At 38.2% G+C, this 22860-nt stretch overlaps 1 protein-coding gene and 1 long non-coding RNA gene across 2 annotated transcripts; both read left to right on the top strand.

The window, feature by feature from the left end:
* The first annotated feature begins 11692 nt into the window (after window positions 1-11692).
* On the top strand, window positions 11693-13635 carry LOC127637027 (zinc finger BED domain-containing protein 4-like). The gene is made up of 4 exons (XM_052117871.1): window positions 11693-11732; window positions 12137-13098; window positions 13193-13381; window positions 13490-13635. The coding sequence occupies exon 2, from the start codon at window positions 12172-12174 to the stop codon at window positions 13096-13098; it is 927 nt and encodes a 308-aa protein (XP_051973831.1). The 5' UTR covers window positions 11693-11732; window positions 12137-12171; the 3' UTR covers window positions 13193-13381; window positions 13490-13635.
* A 3856-nt stretch (window positions 13636-17491) lies between these two features.
* LOC127637098 (uncharacterized) lies at window positions 17492-21560 on the top strand. Its single transcript, XR_007969667.1, has 3 exons — window positions 17492-17625; window positions 19198-19381; window positions 20399-21560. It is a non-coding gene; the product is annotated as an uncharacterized LOC127637098 (long non-coding RNA).
* Window positions 21561-22860: the final 1300 nt, after the last annotated feature.

The raw sequence follows: 22860 nt of genomic DNA, 5'->3' as shown, positions 1-22860 counted from the left end.
GCATGGGGTGGGGTCATTTGACTTGGGCCAGCAAGCTACCACCTGGCAACAATACTGCAATGCCCTGGAAATCAAAGAGGAAATCAAAAAAGAAACATTTGAAATCTAGTTATTTTGGTGCTGCAAGCAGCAAAGAAATTGCATACTATAAAAAAAGTGTTTCTCCTCTCCCCAAATTTCCCCCTGCAAATTCACAGTGTAGCAGCTCATTGTTGAAGATTTCTTGGTGTTGGCCTTCGGGACTCTGGTCTGCACCAAAATTGCAGGTTACTCACAGTGTCCTGAGATCACCAGTTTCTCTCATAGGCTTTGCAGCATTGCACAGGAGCAACTGTGTGAGGGTGTGTGTTGTGAAAGGTGACCTACATTCCTTGAATGTGATAGAATTAGCTGGTAAACAGAAATTTTCCCTAATTATGTGTTATTATCTCTAAGTCTAAAAGGTGGGAATTCTGATGATGCACAATCTTTTAATCATGCGATTTAAAAATAAAACAGTTTATATGGATGTATGTCATAACCCACATAAATGACAATCATGCAGATAGATAAGGAACAAAATGGTTTATAAATTCCCTTCCTTTTTTCATGTTACTTTCTTTATTTGATCTTTTCATTATTGCTTTGTCATGCTGTTCTAAGCAGAGATTAAATCAACATTTTCTCTAAATTAAATTTACATTGGGGAAAAAAAGAGAAGTAAAAAGCCAATTGTTTGGACTATCCAGAATTCAATGTGTGTTCTATAATTTGATGACAGATGCTGTCTTGCTCTATAAATCGTCTTTATTTTACCATGCAGATAAGCTTCACTTGTCTTTCACCGGCTCTACCTTCACTATCCATCATCAGTGGCGGTTCTGGCTTTCTTGGTGCCCTAAGCGAGATTCGACATGGCGCCCCCTTTATATCAACAGCAACAACATGAGAAACAGATAAATATATAGGTCCTTTTATACTCTAAATCTTCACTTTCACCTCTGAAATTCACATTTGATGCCTGTTTAGTTTCACTTTCACGTCTGAAACTGAAAGTGGAGATTTAGAGTAAAAAGGGACTCAAATTTTGATCTGTTTCTCACCCACATCTATCATGTCGCTTCTGAAGACATAGATTTAACCACTTGAGTCTTATGTATTGCTTTTATGCTGCCTTTATGTGCTTTTTGGAGCTTCAAAGATCTCCAGGCACGTTTCGCTGACAGCTTGCAGGTCCCGGACACTCTTGATTGAAGTGAGCGCTGTCAGGAGGGCGGTCTTTAATGAGATGGCCTTTAACTCGACTCTAGGGTCTTGGACAGAGCTCTCCGAAGGCCCAACAGGACCACGGAGAGGTCCCATAAGGGAAAGAGGTGTGGTCTAGGGGGGGTTCAGCATGTCCGTTGTGGCGTTGAGGCTGCCCGGGGTCTGAGTGGCCCGCAGCGACCTCAGATACTGCAGAAGAGGAGATGCAAGTTGCGACAAGAGCTGCCTCTGTGACTTTCGTGAAGATGTGAGAGGACGGGGACAGGCCGAAGGGGAGTACCTTGTACTGATACCGCCATGAACCAGTCTTGATGCCGGACGCATGTCAAAATGTGTTTCTGCATCAGCATCTTGAACGGGAGTCTGTGTAAGGCCCAGTTCAGAACTCGTAGGTCCAAGATTGGCTGCAACACACAGCCTTTCTTTGGCATGATGAAGTAAGGGCTGTAAAACCCTTTCCTCATCTCGGCTGGAGGGACAGGCTCTATCGCGCCCTTGCGAAGAAGGGTCGCAATCCCTGCACGAAGGCTGGTGATGTTCTCGCCCTGCACTGAAGCGGATGCCGCTGATCCGGGTCGGATGATCCTGGCCAGCCACCGCAACTGGTTGGAAAGCGTTGCATGGCATGCAGGGCGGAGGTGGCCTGTCCAGCAGCACTGTTTGCATTGGTCGCCAGAGACAATATCGTCCTACAGGGCCTGGAGGGGAGTGCCGGATGATCCTGCCAGGTGCCGGCATTTTGCGGGCACAGGTGCACCGCGACCGCCTTATCCACCTGAGGGACCTCCGTGTACCCGTGGGCCGTCCCGCCGTCGAGGGTAGTGAGAGCGGATGAACCTGGAAGTCAGTTTTGGGCAGTAACAGGTGCCCGAGCAAGCATAGCGGTCAGCTCTGCGTCATCTTCAGACTGGGCGGGCAGACCCGAAGTTGGCAGCCTTGTCGAGTCCTCGTCATCTGACATCGCCAGTGCGCTCTCCGATGCAGTGATCGAGAACTCATCCTGCTCGCTGATACACAACCGCTCGGCTCCAAAGAATAAATCTAATTAGAGTGGCTATTCCTTTTCCTTTTATACCATATGTCTGTGGGAGTGGCATACAAATTCCACTCACCAATTTTCATCTGCCTTTTCTCAAAGATCTGATGTGTTTTGGGGCTCCCAAGAGTGACCCCTAGTGTCACTACATCGACACAATGTCGAGTGAGTCACAACCTTTCAGGTACCCTGTCCTGGTGGCCCAGATAGTGTTGCCACCCTAGGCAACTGTGCTGTCGCCTATGCCAGCATCCGCTACTGTCCATCATCCTTTATCCATTCCTCCATCATCCCTCCTTTAATCTGTTAATCAAAATTTATAATACACCTGTTGACCTTGACATTTAAATTCTCTCTGCTTTTAAATTTAAAATGTAAATTGTACCTGACCAACCTTCTCTCTCTCTCTTTCCATCTCTCTTCAACCTTTCCTCAGTCAAATGAACATATCTCTCAAACACTTTTCTCTCTCTTCCATATACAAATCCACACACATACCCAAATACAGTCGCCCCAAAAAGTAATAATTTTTTTTTTAATTTATACATTTGGTAGTCCTTATAAAATATTAAACCCAGTGGAAACTGCAAACAATGGTGCTTTTAGAACTTTTCTCAGAATTAACCATTCTAGGTCATTTTTGTAATTACATTTAACCAACTGGTCTCAATGTAATTTTTAATGGATGCATGAAATTAGTGTTTAATGTTACTAATTAGGATAAATAATATAAATAAATCAAGTATTTTCAATGTAAGGATGCCACTTTGTGAGTTGAGGGTTAGAAAAAATCATGGTTAACCAGTTTTAAAATTATTTGCAAATGTGTTTATTAAGCAACAGCACTGATGCTAAAAATATGTATATAACTTAACAATTGTCAAAATGTCTAAGTGGACGTATTTCTGGGAGTTATGCGGATGCTAAGGGAAGCCCTATAATAAGAAAACTGATAAACACACACACACAAAAAAAAGTTCAGTGCATCCCAAACTCAGTGATGTGCTGATGTAACCAGAGTGCTTCAAAAGTGTAAATGTAAGATTATTGTGAGTGCACGACATGTAGTTCATGGCATTAAACAGTTTCTTTCTTCTGCATCAGATTATTAAAGCAATCCGTTTTTTAAGATTTTAAGATTTGTAGAAAAAGATCCACGCTCAGCAGGTCCTAAGAATATGAGAGGATGGTGATTAGATATTTGTAGGTCCAAAAAGCACAGAAAGTCAGCATTGAAGTAATACCTCCTGTCTCCAGCGGTGACATTAATGTCTTCAAAAGCAAATCAATAACTGTGCAAAAAATAACAATATTTAAGGACTTTTTATCAATAAAAGATTGCTTCTAGTCTGGTGTTGATGAATGGCCAAATTTACACGAGTGCTCCAGTGACGTAGCCTAAAAATGACTTTATTTCCAGGTTTAAATTAGATTTTGAATCCCAGACTTTCAAGAAACAAGAAAATCTGACCTTTCATACAAAGAAATTAATATGGTCAATATTAGAACTCTGCTTATTTGTTTAGTGACCTAGAAACGTGCAGAATCATATTTCTTATTCATTCAAACATTGTTTATTTCTGGGTTTAAATAAAATTTTGAATCCAACATTTTTAATGTGGACTTTTGGATCCCACTGTACTCATCCAAAGTTGTTGGAATTTTTTTTATATCAAAGTCTAAAATTAGTCCCAATATAATCACACATTTAGCTGTACCTCGAAACAAGCTCAGGCTAATCTGACACGACCGACTGCAGCAAGACAGTGATGGGATTCTGCAGCTGTTGGGAAGAGAAAGCTTCGGTCTCCGCAGAACCTTATACGAAGTGTCTGACTCACAATATTTTCTCATAGAGTTTCCTGAGAATTCAGTCCTGTGGTAAAAATCAATAGCAGTGCTGTCTCTGTTTATATATCTATATCTATTGTCTGTCTCTTCATTTCTCTATTGTCTGATTTAAAACTCCTGGTTTCTGTTTATCTTGGTGTTTGTTTGCTACCACTCAGCATGTTTGTCTATGAGACCCCCAAAGACGACCAACGTCTCAGACAACACTCCTGTCCCCTTACGTCCCTCTCATCATTCGCTTTTCAGCGAGTGGGTTTAAATTGGCTGAGCTTTCAATAATAAGGATTTGTCAGATTCCTTCAAGACAGAATTTCAAGGCAGTGGCCACACACATACATACGCAAAGATCAATCACACATTCCCCGTGTGTAACAGGTCTTCTCTGAAATCTTCAGGCCTGTATTTAAGATGGATTAAATCAGTCAGTCAGATCCAAATGGCTCCTGTCATGTGGAATGCAGACAAATGAGCACCTCAAAAAGTCAAAGAAAAACTAAGCTAACAATCACAGGGATGGCTACTGCTCAAACTGCTGAGTTAGATGCCAGTTGGAAACACTAAAAGGCGGATAGGGTTTTAGAGGAATAGAACAAGTGGCCGAGGGACTGCAACATGTTGTGATTATTTCGGCTCTAATGAGAAGTGATGGTTGACATATTGTTCTCTCCTTCCCTCAAGTGTGCTCTTAAAATAACACAAGTCTCAGTGTTAGTGACTGAGAGTTGTAGGTTGCAGTCAAGATGACCTGAGAGATACACAACAGTCTAATGTTTACTATTTTTCATATACCTTTTAACAGAGCCGCTCATCGCTCTTTAATATCAATAGGTTACTTATTAGTGGTGGGATCGGGTTAGGTAAGAATATCATTATGTTGGTATTGATGTCACAGTTTTTGTTCTGGGTTCAATACAAGTTAAAGGGATTGTTTGCTGAAAAATGAAAATGATGTCATAATTTATTCATCTTCACGTTGTTCCAAACCTGTATGACTCAATTTCTTCTGTGGAACACAAAAATACATTTTAGACAGTGAAGATGCAATGAAATCCGCATTTCGCTGACCCCTTTGGCATATCGCGGCGCCAGTTTGTGGCCCGTTCTGCATTACGTGACGGCCCATTTCAGCTTATAAACAGGGCACATTCGGCCCTGTTTTGCGGCCGGCCCTTTGGAAAAAGTCCCAGTTTTCCCGATGGTTCCCCCTGGGACTGTTTAAGTAAAATCCACCCACAGGAGTTATATCGGTAAAGCATAACAAGACGTTAATCGACATAGAACAGTAGTCCTATCAGTAAAAGGACAGTTTAGACCATTTTAGAGCTCAAATAACATATTTTTCTATGAAAGTATGGTGCTTTAACAAAAATATGAACTGCACATTTCTGTTTTGAAACTCTTTGGAATGCCTTGCCCTATAGAATTCCATTGTACCTGTTTTTACAAACTGTTTTGTAGTCAAAAGATTTTAGCAGGTAATCAACAGCAAACAATTGGCATGGAAATTTTAAAATATGCTTCATGTGGTAACATTTAAATTTGATTAAACTGTTTTTACTCAAGTAAGAAATATAATTTAATATGACCGAATCAACCCAACTAAACTAATTTATGTCAACAAAAGTATTTTGGTTACACTTAACAATAAGTTTCCATTTGTTAACATTAGTTAACATGAACTAACAATGAACAATATTAATAAGCATTTATTAACCTAAGTTAATGATTATTTCAACCTATTGTAATACATTTTTCAAATCAGAAATTAAATTTTTGGACATTAGTAAATGCACTATGAACACACATGAACTAACAATTAACAATAGTGTTTTTATTAACAAAGATTAATAAATTATGTATAAAACAATATATTGTTAATTGTCTGTTCATGATACCAAATGCATTAACAAATGTTAATGAAATTAACCTTATTATAACATTTTACCATAATTATTAAAGTTGGATCAGGTCTCTCTCATTGAGCCTCCAGAGAAGCTGATCTTGAACTAGCCCCCTACCATCAACATTTTAATGGTTCCAAACCTTTTTTTTTTTTTTTTTTTTTGTGACTTCACTTCAATAACTGAAGCCGTAGCCTCTATTTTGGGCAAATGGTGAGATTTGGTGATCTGTGTAAATTTGTATTTGCGGTCCATAAGGATTGTGCTATTTTACGTATGATACAACCAGATGTTTGTACATTTTTAGGTAATCAAGCATTGTTTTGATATTTCAATGTTTGTGTTCTATTTTAATATATTAATATTATAATATTATTAATATTAATATTTAATATATCCTTAAGAAAACAATAGCATATTTCCACTTTACAGTGTGCCACAGATGCTGTCAATAGAGCTGAATTTGTTTTGAAACAGCAAAAGAAATTTCTGTCCAATAACACTACCACAGAACTGTTGGAAACAGGTGACAAAATATTGCCAAATATTACCATCACAACACGACCCTTATGTGTCAACTCAGAAACTTTCTGTCGAGAGAGAGAGAGAGAGAGAGAGAGAGAGAGAGAGAGGACCTCAGCCAGCTGTGTCCAAAACCCTGATGTGAGCTATATGACCAGCAGCAAAAAAAAATCAAAGCTGATGTGCTTTCATAACACCATCATAATTAACAAACATATGGTGCGCCTGTCAAATGTTTAGAAATAGAGCTTGTTCTGTTTTTTCATGTTCTATCATGCAACTCATACTCAAATATATACAGACATTAATTGTGACAGTATTTAATGGCGGTTAAATGCGTTTCTTGATATTATAATTAGGTTGATAAATTATGCTGTTGGTAACCATTTATGGAAATACGTTTCATTAAAAATTAATTATGAACTCAAATAATAAACCATGCATGTCTACATCAAATCTATAATAAATCCATTATTAAATGCATAGTGTCTCTCAAATGATCTATATTGGAGTCATTATAAAATGCATAGTGCAGCACAATTTGTTTTGAATAAAGCCATTATGAAAGCAGAGTACAGCACAATAAATCTGTAATAAAGGCATTATGAAATGGTAATACCAGTTCAAGGTTGTGGATGATGACATGTCCAATGATATAACAGCAATCCTCATTGATCTGGTGTGTAGCTTCCTGGTCTCATCCTAAAACCATAACTGACCTTAGTTCAAATTGATAGATAGCATTACACTGTCTACATAAAGTGGCCATGTGTTTCCTGTTGACTGCATTTTTGGTAATTTGGTTCTGGGCTATAAAGTTTCCTGTCGCCCACTCAGTATTTCTTCAAATTATTCAAAACCAATTCCATACATATTGTTTAAAAGTACATTAGTCCGAAGATGCAAAAGATAACCTACTGAAATTTGAAGTGCTAGACTGCTTTTTCTACTTTTGAACATTTTGCAATAAATAAACCCAGTTAAATCATCAATTTGTAACACCAGCAGATCTTAGATGAGTGTTAAATTTACAGTACTTTAATCTGTATAACATGAATTCGGTTTTCAGTGCAATTAAATGAATATATTAAGAGATTGAGAGATATATTGAGGGACAGAATCATAGCACCCCCTAGTGACAAATTTAAGGGAACATTTGAAATCCATGTAAAGGAATTGTTCTTTAAAACATGTAAATATTGTCATCATTTACTCGCCATTGTGTCATTCCAAATCTGTTTTCTGATTTTCTTTCTTTGGTGGATCAATAAATGTTTAGAAAACCGAATCTCCAAAAAGGACAAGTAATAAAAGTTCAAATTAATAAAATACAAAAATAAATAAATAAAATACAAAATAAATGTACCATAAAAGTACTGAAATACGTAAGTCTTGTAAATTTACTTTAAGTCATATGACAGCTTTATGTGAGGAACAGGCCGAAGTTTTTATAGAAATTTAGGACTACTGAATTTCTACTGAATGGTTTAATAACAAAAAGACATTGCTTTAACAATGCTATTGTACTATAAATTAATATAACTTCCTATACATGATGTGAATGTTGTAGAAATCTAACAGATGCACAAGGCATCAAAAATATTCATGATCCATTACTACATGTCTGTAGATTTGTTTGAAGTTCCTTGGAGTAGTAACATTTAGTGTGTGTGTAGTGTTACCATAATTCAAATCACTTAAAAAAAACATACTAAACTATATATATATATATATTTTTTTAAATAAAAAATGCTGAATGTTAGGGTTACAGTATAAAGTCCATTCAAATGTTTGAAGTTGTGTGATCAATTTGTCGGTCCCCATGAGGAAAACAGCTTATAAATCATACTAAATTATGTTTTTTTGTTCACGCCCTGTGAGGGTTAGGTTTAGGGGTAGGGTTAGTGTTGGGGATAGAATATAAGTTTGTACAGTATAAAAACCATCATGTCTATGGAAAGTCCCCATAAATAGTGGATACCCAACGTGTGTGTTTGTGTGTGTGTGAGAGAGAGAGATAGAGAGTGAGAAACAGAGAGAGAGAGAGAGAGAGAGAGAGATTGTATTGTCATTTGTTCAAGAGCTTGCATGTCCTTTGAAGAGGCTCTCTCTCATTTCCTGAAGCGCTTGTACATCTCTTCTTCATGCAGTACCATGACAACGACATCACAACAGACAGAATGAGGGAGAGCTCTCTGTTTAACCAGCCAGCACCCACCCACAAATGCTGCTCTAAATATTTAAATGAATGTGTTATAGGAATACAAAAGAAATAGAAGCAAAACACAAACAAATCAAATCAATTGATCCTATTGTAACCACATATCTGAGGCTGAATCAAATAACTATATTATCAAATGATGTGTCTAATTGAAATGAATCCATAAGTGGTAATCAGGATTTTTCTATGATACAATTACAATAGTCCAGAATGTGTTTTGTTAAATAAGAATGCAATGGCAACATGGTGATCGAAGTTTATGTAACTGTGGAGAAAAAAAGCCTTGTTCAACTTGTTCAAAACTGTTCGGTTGGTTTGTATGTGGCAGAAATAGTCTCTAGGTCAAACGGTCATTGACTTTTATAGATTTATAGGGATAACTGAATCTGTATAAAAAGTAATGCATATTTAATCCCAAAAACAAGTCTTGTGCTATATAAAGAATACCATTCCAGTGTTTTACAGTTGGTTTCATGTCTCTAGGTCACACGGTCATTGAGTTTAATGGAATTATAATATTTAAAAAATTTACACCACTATATTTATTTAATAACAATTCTTACGAATACATCTGCGCTAGTAATACATGCATATATCGTGCAGTATGTAAGTTACAGTACACAAATGTTTAGCTAATATGGGGAAGTAGGATACAGCTTCAGTGAGTAAACATTTAGCAGTTTGAAGTTGATTAGCTAGTTCAGTTACTTCAGTTCAGAGGAGGGCTAGCAATAATCAAACTGGTAACTTAGACTGGTAGTTGATTTTAATGTACAGTTATGAAAATGAGGATTTGTAATTAAGATAAAAATGTTGGTAATTGGATTATTAGATGTAACCATAGGTTGGCATATTTTTGCACAGGATCAATTAAACATGAAAAGAATGGGAGAGATATATTTTTAAAGGGAGAGTTCTTTTTAAAGAAGCACAAACTGGCAGATCAGGTACAAACAGACCCCAGCCCTTGCATCACCACTGGACCCCAGAGCAGCTTCCTAGCTGAGGCTAGTCAGAATCAGTGTGGTCAAACTTCAGGACCACCAGCAGGTCAGAGCATCTACCAGACACATTCAGTCAGTCACATGCCAAGTTCAGGATTTTACGTTGAGATGATTTTGTCAGATTAAAAGGATAGTTCACCCAAAAATGAAATTTCAGTCATCATTTACTCTCCCTCATGCCATTTCAAACCTGTATAAACTTATTCTGCAGAACACAAAAGAAGATATTGAAGCATATTGGTAACCAAATAGTTTTGGGTTCCCATTGACTTCCATTGTATTTTTTTTTTCTATACTATGGAAGTTGATGGGACCCAAAACTGTTCAGCAGAAGAAAGTCAGTCACACAGGTTTGGATGTTTAAAATGTTGGCTCATGTGTGTTCTTGTTGATGGCGGTGGCATTTATATTGTGATTATACACAAATTGTTCTTGTGTTATAAAAAGATGTATCAAGGGATGACACAGAGACCTTTTGTTCTGAGAAAGACAGTGAGCCAGAGCTGCCAGGAGATGTTCAACACTTATACACACTTGTAAATTCTTTGCTCTCTGTGAGTACTGTGTGAAATTATTTTATGTATTTTTTTGTAAATGTGAGGTTTTTTGTAAATAAACTCTGCATTTAATGTAACAGACACATGCTACTGTATCTTGTCTCCTTGGTACTTAAGCTTTATTTTCTGAAAATATTTAGGATGTTCTACACTTGTAGAACAAACAGAGTGACCCAATACTTTCCTCTGTGTGAGTACTGTGTGTGTTATTACTATCAATACCAAAAAAACAGCGTATAAATCATACATACCACATTTTTTTACATTTAAATATTTAGGTGATGGATAGGTTTAGGGGATAGATAATACAGTTTGTACAGTATAAAAATCATTATGGAAATTCCCCATAAAACATGGAAAACAGTGTGTGTGTGTGTGTGTGTGTGGACCCCTGAAAGTAGCAGTGGCTACCCCCTGGCCACCCCAAATATAAAACTGTAGTTCTGCCACTGCTTTCACTTATGACTAAGGATGGCTGGCGCGAAACAGACGTTCCGAAGCTTTGCGAGATCCCGAAGCAAAGATGATTCGAAACACTGATCCGAAGCGTGATTCAAAACACCCACGTCACGTGACAACGGCTAAATGAAGCGTCTAAGTGTTTCATCAGGTGGAGTGCTCCGCCGAATCAGGGTTTCATTGATTGGTCGGTTCGGGAACAAATCACACAATCACACAGTATAAAAGTTTTGTCAACGCATTTTCATATCGTGGGTTTTTGTGAGAGGAGTTTGGTTTTGAGATAGTGGATTTTTGGTGATATAGTGACATTTATAGTGCGATTTGTTTAGTTATATTTAGGATTTAATTTACATTTACACATTGACTTAGAGACACACAGAGTACATATAGTGACACATGAATAGATGCATTGATAGAAATATACATATATATATATATATATATATATATATATATAGATTAATAGATAGATACATATATTACAGATACATATAGATTATTAGATAGATAGGCTACATATAAAAAGATAGATAGATAGATAGATAGATAGATAGATAGATAGATAGATAGATAGATAGATAGATAGATAGATAGATAGATAGATAGATAGATAGATAGATAGATAGATAGATAGATAGATAGATAGATAGATAGATAGATAGATAGATAGATAGAAAGAAAGAAAGAAAGAAAGAAATGGAGGCTCCACAGAAGAGATGCCGTACATCTGTGGTGTGGGAGCATTTCCATTTGGAAACCCCAAATAAAGTGAGATGTGTGTATTGTGATCGGCAGCTCGCCTACTGCAACAATACATCATCCATGATGCGCCATTTGAGGAGCATTCATCCTGCCATTCTGCAGGGTGCAGAGGATGGTAGTGTTCCCCTGTACCAAGGCCTGCTACTGACACTGCTGGGCCATCTAAGCAAGGTATGCATTGTTTGAAATATAGGCTAATTATAAGTGAAATATAATAACTAAGTGTTGGGCCATTGTTTAGAAAGGCCATGGACTAAGACATGCCTAACATCCCAATCACAACTGCCAATCACTTTAAAAACAAATGTTGTCAATATAATATTATACTTTGTGAATATACATTTTATATGTCTACATATGAGTACCCAATCTACAGCCAAGACATCATTTTGTTTTTTTGTAATTGTTGTATTTCTATAATGCACTTTATCTTTCTCTGCACACTGAGCATAAATATTCATAACATAACTTTGTTTAGGAAGGTTTCCAAATGAACCAGTAGACTACTTTCACGGTAGGCTACTATTTTTCCAATATATTTGTCTGAAAGTATGTTTTATCTTCTCTTTTAAAAGGCAGACAGAGGGAATTGGATGAGGCTCTTCTGAACATGGTGGTGAAGGATCTGCAGCCCTTCACCATCGTGGAGGATGAGGGTTTCAGGGCCTTTGTGAACAAGCTTGATCCAAGCTATGTCCTCCCATCCCGGAAGGTGCTTAAAACAATGGTCAGCGAAAGGTACAACACAACCAAGGAGAAGACAATGGAGGACCTACAAAAGGCGGAATTTGTTAGCCTTACGGCTGACATGTGGTCTTCCATTAATATGGATGGATATCTTGGTGTAACATGCCATTACATAACACCAGAGGCAACAATGGCAACTGTTTTACTGGGTGTAAGGAGGTTTTACCAAACCCACACAGCCCAGCATCTCATGGAGGCTAAAGCCTTGCTAATGGCTGAGTGGGGAATAACCTCCAAAGTTCACTGCATGGTGACTGACAATGCATCCAACATGATCCTAAGTGCCCAGCTACTCAACCTTCGCCATGTCCCATGTTTTGCTCATAATTTGAATTTGATAGTGAAAAAGGCCCTGGATCAAACCCCAGTCATCAATGAAATTCGCCAGAAAGCCAGAAAGATAGTGGGGTTGTTCAGATCCAGCTGCAAAGCAAAGGACAAGCTTGTGGAGATGCAGAGCTTGATGGGCAGACCAAGTCTGAAAATGATACAGGAGGTTGAAACGAGATGGAACAGCACATTCGACATGCTACAACGCTTGTATGAGCAACGTGAGCCAGTGGCTGCTGCACTTGCCAATTTAAACAGTGATACTGCTCCCCTGACAAGTCTTGAGTATGACATTATTCAACAGTCATTGACACTTCTTCAACCATTCAAACTAGCAACAACAGAGATGTCAGAGGAACAGAGAGTGTCTGCTTCAAAGCTCATACCATTGTACAGGATGTTGCAGCACAAGCTTGCACAGAAAAAGGAAATGCAACGCAGGAATCAACTGTACAATTAGGTAGGACACTATGACCATACGTGTAATTGGCCATAACTCTCATATTGTTGTCATTATTTTAATTAATATGGTTTTCTCTTGTGTTGGCTCATAGGCTCACATCTACAAGAAGGTCTGCACTCCAGATGTGGAGGGTACGAGACTTTTAGAGCCTTGGCACTGGCTACACTGCTGGACCCAAGGTTTAAAAATGTGGCTTTTGGAAATCCTGCCAAAGCCCTGGATGCTGAAAAGCACATCACACTGGAGTGTGCTTCACTGATGCGTTCAAACACAACTCCTGGTGAGTTTCAGTCTATGTTATCTTATGTAATGTGATTCATGAAATTTATACTTCATATGTGTTGTCAGTTTATGATTTGTTACTAATTGCCGTTTTCTTTTAATTCAGAACCACAAATGTCAACATCAGGCCCATCATCAACACCAGTTGAAACACAAGACAGTTTATGGGAACATTTTGACAATCGTATCCGTGAGACCCAGATGATACACAATCCTACAGCTGATGCCACAGTGGAAGTGAAAAAATACCTCAGCGATGCGTTTTGCCCAGAACTCATGATCCTCTAACTTACTGGAAAGAGAGAGCAGTAATCTTTCCTCATTTGTATGTCCTAGCTAAAAAATATCTTTGTATGCCAGCAACAAGTGTCCCTTGTGAGAGAATTTTTCAAAGGCTGGAGAAATTATCTGTAAAAAGAAGTAGGCTGAGTCCTTCAACAGCAGAGAAATTAATATTTTTGAATAAAAATCTATAAGAAAGGGAGACATTGTGGCTTGATTTATTTTTATTAATATTCATTTTTCATGACCAAAATCACATTATGCAATGTGAAGAGACTACAGGTTACAAGCTTCATATATTACAAAAATACAATAAAAAAAAAAACCAACACATTTTTTTATTAGCTCTTTGTAAAGGTTGTTTCAGATCAACACCTGCAAGTGACCACTAGGTGTCACCGTGGAGACGGGTTTCGGATTGATTCGAAGCCTCGAAACAAAATGGCACATTTGCTTCGACTGTTTCATTGCTTCACGAAGCCTCGATCTGCCCATCTCTACTTATGACCCATGTCTTAATGCCAGAGACTGCACTATATCTTTATATTCAAAGTAAAATGTTTTTCATTAGACTTCTCCATCTCATGCCGACTGCTGTAGCATATGGTTACAGTGACGGATGTCGTTCCCTCAACATAAGTTCTCGAGGCCACGACTTATTATCACGTTCACACAAGTTAATATGTCCTGGCCATGACAAAACCAAGTGAACCGAACATGTCCCCTCCCGGTCACCTTAAGTTAGTGGTGCTATGACCATGACCTATAATAGCCTCATAAATGTGATCAGCCCCATTACCAAACATAAAGCTGAATTTCCATCATAATCATACAATACACACAGAAAATATAAGAAACTTCCTGTTTCACATTTTTGGCCTTAATTTATTGCCTCACATGGCAACACCATTCAATGTGTCAAAAATCTGTTCGCAATTTAGCATTTTTAATGTCTTGGCATAATATTGCCTAAATTTGGTGAGAATCACATGAATCCCCTAGATGGAGTATTTTAAATTTAAGGGTCTGCCATTTAAAAAAAAATCCACATTCTTTCCAAAATTGCCAACTTCCTGTTGGGTGGAGCTAACGACTGTTATTTTTAACATATTTTTATATATATGTTTTCCGGCATGAGGAGAACAATATACGTAGCATGTTTGGTGACCATAGAAGAAGCTGACCCCACCACTTTTTTCAAAAGGTGGCACTACATAGCTCCCCAACCATGCCCATGTGTTAACTTTTAACATATGGCTCAATTTTGATGTAAATCACACGATGCACGCAGAAGATATGAGACAGGTCGCCATGGCAACACTGTTCGATATATCAAAAATCTGTTCACATTTAGCATTGCCAATGTCTTGACATGATGTCGCCAACATTTGGTTCCTGTAACATGAACCCCCTAGGAAGAGTATTTCAAATTCCAGAGCATACATTTTTCTAACAATCCAAATGGCCGACTTCTTGTTGGGAGGAGCTTATGACTGTCAGCATGAAATTTGTCTGGCTCGACGAGATGTATGTGTACAAAGTTTGGTGGCTGTAGCTCAAAAAGGATGTGTTACAGAGCCCCCCAAACATGCCCATCTTCTAGGTGGCACTAGAGACCCTCCACACTTTCAGTACTTGGGCCCTAATAATCCTTAGAAGAACAATAGACTAATACTAGTGGTTAACATGACTTGTGTGGTATTCCCAGTCTTTGCAAGTCATATTATAGCTTTGTGTGAGGAAGACTGAAATTGGGTAGTCGTTATTCACTGAATATAGGCTTTATCAAATCAAATCCCTTTATTGTCACTCAACCATAAGTGCAACAGTGGGTGAAAGTCTTGGATGCAATTCCAAGCAACAAAACAGTATGACTGTTACAATAGACATCTGATTTGTACATAACACAATTTTACACATCTTGTTACACAACACAATATACACAAAATAAGAAGACTGTGTGCACTAAAAAAATTTAATCAGTGGAAATAAGTATGAAGTGTTGTGTTGTGTTGACATTCAGCTGACGGTTGATAGTCCAGTGTGTTATTAAGAAGTATAAAATGTGAGTCCAGTCTGAGGCTAATAAAGTGCAGTGCTGATATATGTATCGTGAGCAATCAAGAGTTCAAAGTCTGATTGCTTGGGGGAAGAAGCTGTCATGAAGATGGCTGGTGAGGGTCCTGATGCTGCGATACCACCTGCCTGATGGTAGCAGTGAGAGCAGCCCATGGCTAGGATGGCTGTAGTCTGATGATCCTCCAAGCTTTTTTCTATATCTTTGCACAGCTGTCAAATGTCAAATTTGTGCTTCTATATACACATGTTGTGTGACATTCTGCATAAAACTTTAAAATACACACTGTTTCATGAATCCGGTGTGATAAAACCACTTATAAACCTTAGTCTGACTCTAAGTTATTTCGACTTTGTTGTCATCATTGATACCTAATGCCAGGTTGTGATCCCCAAAGCCCCAATCTAAAACTACAAGGTAAGCAACACAATGCATAAGAGGCCATTCTTTTATTGGATTTCTATGGAGGATATTCTTCTGTGTGCTGAATAAATGGCATTTGTGAGGATGCAGCTTGTCACATAATGAATTGACCACCTGCGTAATAATCTTCAACATTTTGTTGAAAGAACTGTTGAAAGAACAGCTACCACAAAAATTATGATTGGACAACTTTACATGTCATATAAATTAGTTTTTTGTTTTTTAAGGAAATACTTCAACGATGTTGATATAAGCCAAAGAAAGTAGTACCATCTTAGTCGAACCATAATTTTTGCCTTTAAAATCGGCAATATATTTTTTTCCTAGGAAAATATCTGACGCATAGTCGCCATCGTCAGAATTCCCAGAAACAACACGAGGTTGAGTAATGATGACAGAAATAATAAAAAATAGGGTGAACTACATTTTTAACTACCTGTTTATGTTTTTTTTTTTTTTTTTGTTTGTTTGTTTTTTTGTTAAAGGTATCTGCCGAGAACAACAATATAAATGTAAGTCATATGTGACTTATATGTCTTGCTGGTGTGAATTAAGAAGGGACAAGGCTGTATATTATAAAATAATTTCATCTGAATAAACTAGAGGTAAGAATTGAGAAAAGTAGACACCAGTGAGATTTAGCTGAGATATTTTCTCACGCAGTAAAACGGTTTCTGGATAATTAAGAGCACAGAGATCAAACAGAGCGCTGGATATAAAGTGGATATTCATTAACAATCAGTTGAGAGGTAACTTTGAGAAACATAAATGTTAGTACATACTGAACAAAATATAAAGATGCTTCTCAAAGTCACCAGAATTTAACGCTTTGGTGTTGTTTTTGCAAAAAAATGTCTCCTGGAGTGCATGCCCCCAGACCCCCCTAGACTGTAAGTGTGCACTTCTTTACTTCGTAAGGTTACTGTATGTAACCACAAATTAAATTCTGCAGGCGCCCCTGATAACATGTATATGCTAAGAGATTTAAGTAACAGCCAGTAAAATAATACAAATAAACTTATATAAAACTATGCAGTGATAAATATGCTTACGTACAGTAAATGAACACAACATTTAAAGTAAAAAAACATGCTTATATATTGATTTATTTATTTATTTATTTATTAGAGCAAGCTGAATTACAAAGTGCGACGTACTCTCTCTCTCTCTCTCTCTCTCTCTCTCTCTCAAGTGACACTTTAGCGCGTGGGATTAATCGCGCTGACGTCATTGAGTGACTCAACCTTCTCATCTCTAGAAAAAGTAGCGCAGCCCTAAGGAACATTTTATCTAGTCTCGGCTCATCATTAATTAAGCTCTGATGGACGACAAATATACAAATGGCTGTAATACGGATGGAGAAAAGCTGGGGAGGGGGTTTAAGGAATTTAAACTGCGCAGACGATACTTCTTCATTATCACGTAGACCCGGATAATATCATTTTTAGCGCATCCCTCAGGTAGGATGATGAATATATTTAAATAATGATGGGATGAGAACTGACAAGTTATGTTACATTTTAGACTTATACGTTTGTGTTTTAAAGTGTTTTGCGCTGCGTTACTTCGCGCCTCTTAACGTTTGGTTATTCCTAAAACCGACCACCAGATGACAGTATTTGATCACCTAAAAATATACGTTTGTCTCCGTTACAGTTTTTTTTTTTTTATATAGGTACATTTCTTATATCACAATTGAAATTCTCGAAACTACTTGTTCAACATCCACATCGTCTAGTTATTGTGCACATCATAAAAGCAATTTCTCTTTTGAAAACTTCTTTGGAAAAAATTGCCAATGCTGTGGTACATTCATGCAATTGATTATGCACAGTTGTCTGCTGTTTCCTACATTATCAATTGCTTAAGTCATATTGATCAAAATATATTATACTGGTTCTCTGTTGAATAGTCTTATCCCCAAAACATCTAGGTATTAATTAATTGCATATGTCATTAAATACAATATGGTTGAACAGTTGTCATAATCTGTCAAGCATATTTTACATTTGTATTCGATTTTTTGTAAATGTGTCCTGAATTGATGCTCTCATGTGAATCTTGACTTTCATTAATGAAGAGGAATGTGTGAAGCGTTAGATCAACTAATGATCAACCAGTTTGCTAAAAAAGCTCAGAGGTGCATCTCAGGAATGCATCACATTTTTCTTTTCTGTATCACAGTTACATTGTACTTTAATTTGTTGACAGACCAACAGTAAAAGCATAAAAGTGAAACCTGTCCAATCTCTTGCAATCAATATCCCACATACAGTAATGTGTAACTTTGTACAGTTGAAACTGATATATGTCATACAGAAAAAGTGCAACCTTGTGAATTTTCAATCATTGTCATCCAAACTGTAGCCATAGTTTACATCAGGAAATACTGACAGCGTACACTGTTATATTCACAACATGGCTAAGTATTTAGACTTTCTTGTGTGTGAACAATGACACAAGGACTTGTCCTTCTGATGGCACTATATTCATTGACATCAATATTTTCTTTTGAGAGATGAACTAAGGATTTTGAGTAAGTTACAGGCTTTTGCAGGTAATCCATTGTGTGGTGTTGTTTGAATGAATTGTTTCGAGAAATACACTTACTAGATTGCAAATGTTAAGGATGATTCGAGAAATGTACCAAAGTGAAGTAAAAAACTGTAATGCATTATTTTAAGGATTTTCCTGCATTTTAAGAGATTATATTTCCTAGGATGGTTTATGGTCTGTCGATATTCTTTTACATCATTATTCTCTGGAGATAGTTTATATATTATTTATATCTTTGCCAGTATTATTATTTATTAATTAGTAGTGTCTTTTTAAAATTGTATTGTATTGAAATAAAATATTTTTGTTTAGTGCTTGTGATATGGTCATGAAATGCTGGCACCATTTTTAGCCTTGACTTTGCATATAAAATCTGCCATGTGCTCTCTCTCTCTCTCTCTCTCTCTCTCTCTCTCTCTCTCTCTCTCTCTCTCTCTCTCTCTCTCTCTCTCTCTCTCTCTCTCTCTCTCCAACAGATGTCCAGCAGCTGTGAGTTTTTTTCCATCATCCCTGCAGTGGGATGTAAAGTGATGTCACTGATGCTGATGCATCTGCAGCCAGTAGAAATGTGCCAACAATGCTACTAGTTTTTCAGCAGATTCTTCCTGATGGTGTTGTGAGAGATGAACAGCTGGAATAGCCAATCATCATGGAGAAGAGGTGGGTCTTCAAACTCCTTCTGGACCAATAATCATGCTTTCATCAGTGTTACAAGATGATGATCCTGACGATCACATTCATGTGTGTTGCATGATCATGCAATGTTGTTCCTAAAAGAAGCTGGCATTTTGAATTGTATTGATTAATTGGTTATATATTTTTTTTCTGATCTAATTTTTCATTTAAGATCTTACAGATTGTTTGATCGTAACACATGTTTTATAATATATATATATTTATTTTTTATTTTTGCTAAAGCAAGCATTGCTATTGCTCATACTTATATTGACCCATAGACTTATCTACTATAAGCACCACAATGACAACCATGCAACCATCTTGCACCCACTCAGAACACCCTAGCAACTGCTTGGCAACATACTCAGAACATCTTTGCAACCACACAGCAACTCCCTGTCAATCAACTACAGCAACTTTTGCACAAGCATGTACCACTCACATATTCTTCAAAACATTTAAAAATCTAGTTGGAATTATAATTTAGATTGAGAGATATTAAGCATGTCATGTTTTCACTCAAAACTATATGGATATTTTATGTATCTGTAGCACCAATTCAATTCCAATAAGCTATTTCATACATCACTTGACAGACACTGAGTCTTCTGTAAGTCCTATTTCACAAAAACAAACACACAAACAGTGTTGATTTATGACATCTTCTGCTCATTTTCTTTGTACATGTGGTGCATGAATGTCAGGACTCCATGTTTGAATAACTGAAGTGTGTAGTTCTGTTGCCATGGTGAGCATGGAATCCTGCTCAGCCAGACAGAGCCTCTGATTGGCTTGTGTGCCAACATCGGTATATCATGTAGCCGGCTCACTTGCCCAATGGAGACTGAGCAGCACTGGAGCTGTTGCTATGGGCAGTCAGACAGGAATCTGTCTAATTTCTTATGGTCTGTGTGTTTGTATTATGCACTGTCTGACTGTCTGTCGATAGTGATTGCACTCACCATGAACACTCTCTTCTCTCCATTTTTGTTAGGACAGAGGGGACACATAGGTGGTATGCACAGAAAGTCACGTAGGCAGGACCCCTCCTCTCTCACCCACTGACCCACTGGCTCAGTCTCAGTTAGAGGCTGTGGCTCTAGTCATCTGTGACCAAACAGTGACAGGAAAGCATAGACATTTTCAGGTCTCTTTTTCTACATAATCTTTTATCCTCTCATCGGCTCTTCTCTTCTCTCCCATCCCATCCTATCTTCTATTCTTCTCAGCTCACCTGCTGTACCGTATCGATCATAACAGACATTAATCCAACAAATTATTTTGAATGCTGCTTATGGGTTTTGTTAATGGTGCTTGTTAAAGCAAGGATTCTATCCCTAACCTTAAGTATTAAAATAGTTAATGTTGCTTGTTACATGGAATTTCTGCAAATACCTCAAATCACGCAGATTGTTGCAGATAATTGTGCTATTACATTTCTTGAGCCATATTTATAGCCAGGATATCATAGAGACTTGGGGGTGTCCTCTTTGGGCTTAAGCCAGTAAGCAATCAGCTATCAACCACCCAGAACACCTTACAAACCGAATAGCAACAACATGACAACAACCCACAAAACCCTAGCAACCATATAGCAATGCCATGGCAACCATCAACAATACCTTTGCAACCGCATAGCAACTCTTTTGATTTGGACCAGTATGCAACCACCTAGCAACAACCCACAAAACCTTAGCAACTGTATAGCAACTTCTTTTACTTGGGCCAGTAAGCAACCAGAACACCCTAACAACCACACTGCAACACCCTGACAACCACCTGCAATGCCCTAGCAACTGCATAGCAATTCTCTTTTTACTTGGGCCAGTAAGTATCCACCCAGCAACCACCCTGAACCCCCTAGCGACCGCATTGCAGTGCCCTGGCAAACATTCACAATACTGTTGCAATTGCATAGCAACTCTTTGATTTGGACCAGTTACCAAAAACCTAGTGTGCTGATGTGGGCGTGGCGGAGCGACGTCTGTGGAGAGCGAGGACGGGAGAGGAAGAATGGTAAGGATTGACACATTTGGGAAATTATCTCTAACAGCTATTCTGTGTTACAGTGAGAGCTGGAGAGGGATAAAAAGGGAATCCAGACCGCCGGAGGGGAGAGAGAGAGCAATGATCGTTGGGGTTGAAAAGCCAGGAGTGTGTGTGTTACTCTCAAAAGTGTGGGAAATAAAGACTCACGTTAAATTGTTTATCCAGCTCCCGCTTCCTCCTTCAATGAGAGAACCTGTAAACTTTAACACCTAGCAACCACACAGAACACCTTAACAACCACATAGCAACACCCTGAAAACCAACTACAATACACTAGCAACCGCATATCAATACCCTGGCAACCACCCACAAAACCCTAGCAAACACATGGCACATTTTTTGACATGGGCCAGTAAACAACCAACCAGAATGCCCTAGCAACCACATAGCAACATCCTGACAACCACCTATAATACTCTAGCAACCACAGAGCAAGGCCCTGGCAACCACCCACAAAACCCTAGCAACCACATAGCAACACCCTGAAAACCAACTACAATACACTAGCAAACACATAGCAAGGCCCTGGCAACCACCCACAAAACCCTAGCAAACACATAGCAACTTTTTTTACTTGGGCCAGTAAACAACCAACCAGAATGCCCTAGCAACCAACTAGCAACACCCTGACAACCACCTATAATACCCTAACAACCGCATAGCAATGCACTGGCAACCATCCACAAAACCCTAGCAAACACATAGCAACACCCTGGGAACCACATACAATACAATAGCAATCGCATAACAACACCCTGACAACCACCTACAATACCCTAGCCACCACATAGAAAAACCCTGACAACCACCTGAAAAACTCTAGCAACTGCATAGCAGTTCTCTTTTTACTTGGGCCAGTATGTATCCAACTAGCAACCACCCTGAACCCCCTAGCAACCACATTGCAGTGGACTGGCAAACATTGTTTTAACTGCACAGTAACTCTTTTGATTTGGACCAGTTAGCAACCACACAGAACACATAGCAACCACATAGCAACACCCTGACAACCACCAACAATGCCCTAGCAATCTTAAAACAATTCACTGACAACCACCTACAAAACCCTAGCAAATGCATAGCAACTTTTTTGACTTGGGCGAGTAAGTATTTAACCACAGAGGTGTGTCCTGGCAAGCATTCACAATATGTTGCAACTGCATAGCAACTTTTTTTATTTGGACCAGTTAGCAAAAACCTAGCAACCACACAGAACAACTAACAACCAAATAACAACACCCTGACAACCAACTACAATACCCTAGCAACCGTATGCCCTGGCAACAACTCACAAAACCCAAGCAAACACATGGCAACTTTTTTGACTTGAGCCAGTAAGCAACCAACCAGAACTCCCTAGCAACCACATAGTAACACACTGACAACCACCAACAATACCCTAGCAACCACAT

The sequence above is a fragment of the Xyrauchen texanus genome, chromosome 44 (genome assembly GCF_025860055.1).
Source record: "Xyrauchen texanus isolate HMW12.3.18 chromosome 44, RBS_HiC_50CHRs, whole genome shotgun sequence".
Taxonomy (NCBI): Eukaryota; Metazoa; Chordata; class Actinopteri; order Cypriniformes; family Catostomidae; genus Xyrauchen; species Xyrauchen texanus.
Note: the sequence above shows the minus strand (reverse complement) of the source record. Positions and strands in the feature narration are given on the sequence as shown.

Bases quoted from the DNA above. Each gene is read 5' to 3' on its own strand.
- LOC127637027 (XM_052117871.1), top strand. From the start codon at position 12,172: ATGGTGGTGAAGGATCTGCAGCCCTTCACCATCGTGGAGGATGAGGGT.